General features: G+C 45.5%; 1 protein-coding gene across 5 annotated transcripts; it reads right to left on the reverse strand.

Annotated features, from left to right (window-relative positions):
• Armcx1 (armadillo repeat containing X-linked 1) lies at nt 1-4,111 on the reverse strand. Of its 5 annotated transcripts, none has more exons than XM_077106854.1 (5): nt 3,958-4,111; nt 3,571-3,618; nt 2,989-3,033; nt 2,126-2,224; nt 1-1,851 (listed from the first exon to the last, which is right to left on the reverse strand). In XM_077106854.1, the coding sequence occupies exon 5, from the start codon at nt 1,717-1,719 to the stop codon at nt 322-324; it is 1,398 nt and encodes a 465-aa protein (XP_076962969.1). In that variant the 5' UTR covers nt 1,720-1,851; nt 2,126-2,224; nt 2,989-3,033; nt 3,571-3,618; nt 3,958-4,111; the 3' UTR covers nt 1-321. The 5 variants fall into 5 exon arrangements, with proteins under 5 accessions (XP_076962969.1, XP_076962972.1, XP_076962970.1 ...); XM_077106857.1 differs by having other exon boundaries at nt 2,985-3,033; nt 3,958-4,057; XM_077106855.1 differs by having other exon boundaries at nt 2,989-3,142; nt 3,958-4,057.
• Nucleotides 4,112-4,732: the final 621 nt, after the last annotated feature.

A 4,732-nucleotide genomic window follows, 5' to 3' on the forward strand; every position in this document is an offset into this window, starting at 1 on the left:
ATGTAAACCAATACAAAAGTATAACTAATCATGATGTATACTCACTGTATACAGAATTACAGAGTAAAAAATAATGTAGGTATCAAGATCAAATCAATAAGCGCTTTCTTTGTACAAGCTCTAATACTCATCTAGTATCCTCAGAATGGTCCAGTCTAAATCCAGCATCAATCACTGTTGATAATCTGCTGTATTCATTATTCCAAAATAGCAGCTGAAAGCATCTTTGTAATATCAGTGAAAACGAAGAATTTACAAAACACATTGCTCCCAAGTGCAAACTTAAAAATTGCCACAGTAATTTTGGGGGCAGACTCCAAATTAGAGTTTGGTTAATACTTTTAGAACTTTTACTTTCACCACCAGATCATTGTGATTTGCTAATGCTCTGATTTTCTTAACACATACTCCAGATTCTTTGAACAAGAAAAAGAGTGAACTTCTGCTGAATTCTTTTCTGGATGACGCAAGCCCCTCGCTTTTTATGTTGTCATTTATATTCTCAAAAAGGGTAAGGATATTAAGAAGAATCTCTCTATCCCATTCTTTATTAAAGAGGGAAATCAATTCTGATGGTACTTTACAACTGACCAGCTCTCTTGTCATGGCTGGATTTTCAGTGAAGTTTATAATTAGTTTCATAATCTGTATCTTGGTGAAATGATTTCCCAGGAATAACAATGCAAAAAAGTCTGGAAAAGAATAGGAGAGCAAATGTTGGTAATGATTAGTCACAGTCATGTTGGTTAACAGTCTTAGTCCAGCCATTTGCACAGCTGAGTCCAGGCGACAGACCATGGTGTCATCACATACTTGACTGATGTATGTCTTAATCTTGCCCTGATTTTCCGCATTCACACTCAAGTTATTAAGGGCATTGTAAGTCTTTTCCCTAATAATGGGATCTTTTGTTTTTATCAGTTTTGCAATAATAGGGACACCACCTAATTCACGTATGGCATTTTGGTTAAATGAATATGCCGCATTATTACCCAGAGTGACCAAGGCTACTTCTTGAATAAAAGGATCATTTGTTCTCTCCAGGATATTAAGGACCTTTTGAAGGTCGGGAGCACTCAGAATATCATCAATTTTATAGGGAAAGTTGAACTTGCCCCTGCGGACAGGCCATGTTGTAGCTGGAACCCTGGTGCTCTTGCTTCGTGACTTTCCCTTGGATTTTCCACTTGACCTGCTCCCAGCCCTAGCCTTGGTGGGGTGGCAGCCTCCACCCCTGCCTCCTGGGCAGGGCAAACTCGGTGCAAGGGTCCTATTTCCAGAGATGTTGCCAACTCTAACCCCTTTGCCTGCCTTTGCACTTGCCTGTTCCTTCAGGATATTGAAAAGGGCCTTGGCCTTAGCCTCTAGGCCACCTCCACTCTGGGATCCCAAGTGAGCCTCCTTCTTTACACCTGGATCACTTTCAGGACCCAAGTTTACCTCAGGCCTGGCCTCTATGTCACCCGGAGATTGGGTTCCAGCCCCCACTCCAATATTAGTCTTAGATCCTTTCTCAGGCCCCACCCCAATTTCTGATATGCCACTAGATTCTTCTTCTTCTTCTTCTTCTTCTTCTTCATCATCATCATCATCATCATCATCATCCCAGATTTTCTCATTCTCATCTTTTCCCCAGGTCAGTCTGTATACACAGTAGCAGGCACCAGCCCCGATGACCATGCCAGCTGCTACGCAGCCAGCTTCCCTAGTTCTGCCCATGGTACAGCTGAGGTGAATCCCTTAACCCAACACAGAGCAGGCTTGCTCTAGCCCAGAAAAATTCTTCCAAATAGAAGGTGAAGTCTTCAGCTGCTGAGGCAGTCTATTTTGCAACTGCTGATACAGGGGGACCTAGGAATAAAGAAAAGGTTTCAGGTCATGAATTCCTCCTTTTGTGCCTCTGCATGCAGACAGACTGAACCACCTATCCGTAAATATATAAACCTATGAGATTATTGGCCAGGACTTAGGGACTAGTATCTAGATCACTGATTGCTTTCCTCTACTGGGAAGCTCATTTTGAAAAATTTCTCCATATCCAGACTTTCCCACCTCATGTTCCACCACTCCATCCAGGAGTGTTAAATTCAAAGTCTTTGATGAGTTCTCTATAACCTCTGCCTACCAGATGTCTTGGGGCAGTGGTGTCCTCAATACACAAGCAGGGGTTGGTGCAATTGCTTTTTTCTCTTTGTAGCCTCCAAGTGCACTCAGTCCTGTAGATCTGCAGATAAGGGAATAGGGAGGGAGGTGCTGAGAGTTCAGGGGACAGATGGAACTCACCTAGGACAGTACATAATGTCCCTGTTCTGAATCACTGGCCCTTGTCTCTCGTTCCACAATGTTTTTCAGCTTTTGTTACCCTCCTCTCCTCACAGAGTTGGAGCCTTGAAATTATCTTCCTCTCCCTCCTCCTTAGATGATTCTCCCTCCTTTCAATCACTTCCTCAGAAGGTGATGCCACACCCACTTATACTGATAAGGATGATGTAGGAGAGTAGCAACTAGAAGCTAGATGGACCTGAAATGCGTGAAGACCTAGCACTCTGCCCTTGCTTCCCCAACCCCCACCATCTCAAAGGTACCAGAACATCCTCCCCACTCCCGGCCCAATTATACCAATTTCCCCTGCTAGGGAGCAGTGTCCTTTCTTCTTCATCTTGGTTTCTGCCTCCACCAAACTTAAGGACTGACAAGCTTTAAGACTGAGGGCTTGGTAGACAGATCAACACTGTACCCCAAACAGTGAATCGGAGTAAATTCCTCCCCATCCCAACTCCATGCCAGGCCTCTCTTGACACTGGCCCCACTCCCAACCACCTCCTTGCCCATGTGGTAACTGCAGAGCACTTTTTTTTGCAAGCTCCCCATGTAGAGAGAAGGAAAAGAGGGGAATAAGAAGGAGTCCCAGCAGCCCCCTAGAGTTTAGAATCACCATCATCCTCCACTCCATAGGTCCCCAATACCATCATCTTCACTCTGACCTACTTGGATCTGGACAAATTCTCTCCTTCCTGCTAGGGTTGGACAGGCCTTCAGGCGCAGGATTCACAGCCACGGGAGACACAGCAAAGATGGTTGACTCAGTGGATACAAGAACATGTCTGAGAATCCCAATACCAGCCTTTCCAGATTCGGGGTTCTGAATGTCAGGCGGATTTCACCTTTTTGCATCTCACCCATCCCCACTACTCTGGTCTCCGCTGACACCAGCCCTCCAGCTCCACCCAGCATCTCCCCCCTAGCACCCGCAGCCCCAGCGGTCGGCCATTTTCCCAGCAAAAACCACACCCCTTTGGAACCACTGGAAAGGGGGGGAGGGAGATGGGATGCAGGAGTACAGAAAACTCTGAGTGAAAGGAGACCAAAGTATCTCTTCTGTTCCCCTCCCCAACAAACGTCACTCCCAGTGATAACCATTTTCCCTTGTTGCAGCGCGGGGTGGGCGGGGGGGGGGCGAGGATGGCTGGGAAATTGCAGGAGTGTTAATAATAGCCTTAAATTATGGAAAGATCCTCAGTCTTCCCCACCCTTCCAGGGGCTGTGAAGCAACCCTAGCTTTAAACTGACCTGCAGGAATTCGTGGTGGATTAGTCTTTGTTCCAAATTTTACAGTGCCTTACAAGGGGAGAGAGAGAGAGAGAGAGAGAGAGAGAGAGAAAATGAATATGACAGTCATCTAGTCACACGGTCCCAATATTCTGGCTTGGTAGATGGACCAGAGCACAAGACAACAATCCTACCCTTCCCAATTCAAAGCCCTGGGATGCCAAAGATTCCCGCTCCTATTCTGGGGTCTTCCCCGAAATCTGACACTCCAATTTCCACCATTTTTATTCTAGGAAGGGCCAGGGATCGTGCAAGCGTGTGAAGAAAGCACGCCAAGTCTCTTAGATCTCCACCCCCCCACTACCTAAAAGGCAGGGATTCCCAGGAAGCGCCCATTGCCGCACAGACCTGCCGGGATTCAGGAAGTTACCTCCTCCTCCTCCTTCCCTCCACCGCAGCCAGCTGGTTCTCTAGGCAATAACAGGGAGATCACAAACAGACCAAAGGAAGACCAGTATTAGAAGGACGTTTGCACACGTCGGCTCCAGCTCACGTGAGGGCCACGTCACCCATGAGATCAGGACCCCAATTACCACTCCCACCAGCAGTGCTGCAGAAGCCGGCCCTCCCCCTACCTTCCCTGCCACATCAGGTCCTGCCACTCATTTTCCTCTTTACCAGTTCCAGAGACCATAATTAGCTTCTCCTCATGGTTGCAATTTGCCTTTCTTTGATTAACACGGAGAAACTGCATCTGCTTGCATGTCCACTGGCCTTTTATTCCTCTTTGAGGAATAATTTTCTATCTTCTTTATTTCTAATCCAACTGCTTTTCCCTTCACTTCCCACCCCTTCAGCTATGAAGGTCCAATATTTTTACTGCACCCCTATGCCAAATCAGGGTGTGGGCAGGATCTCTGTAAAGGATGACAAGTAATGGGAGGGTCTTACTTTCTTAAATTTTTCTGTTCAATTTATCATTAGTGCATTACTTTTCCATTGAGAAAATAAAAAGTGCCCATGTTCATTTGAGTGTAAAATTTAAGAGGGAGGAAAAAAATAGGCCTTATTAATTTCATTACATTTGTTTGTAATTCAAGAAAAATGTTTGTACTAGTTACAGCTGAATAGTAGTTTTCAGACATACTAACTTGTTTTAAAATTGAAAACTGAAAATTTTTAC

Source organism: Callospermophilus lateralis, chromosome X, assembly GCF_048772815.1.
Source record: "Callospermophilus lateralis isolate mCalLat2 chromosome X, mCalLat2.hap1, whole genome shotgun sequence".
Classification (NCBI taxonomy): domain Eukaryota; kingdom Metazoa; phylum Chordata; class Mammalia; order Rodentia; family Sciuridae; genus Callospermophilus; species Callospermophilus lateralis.

Coding starts and splice junctions, on each gene's coding strand:
- Armcx1 (XM_077106854.1), bottom strand. CDS start 1,719: ATGGGCAGAACTAGGGAAGCTGGCTGCGTAGCAGCTGGCATGGTCATC.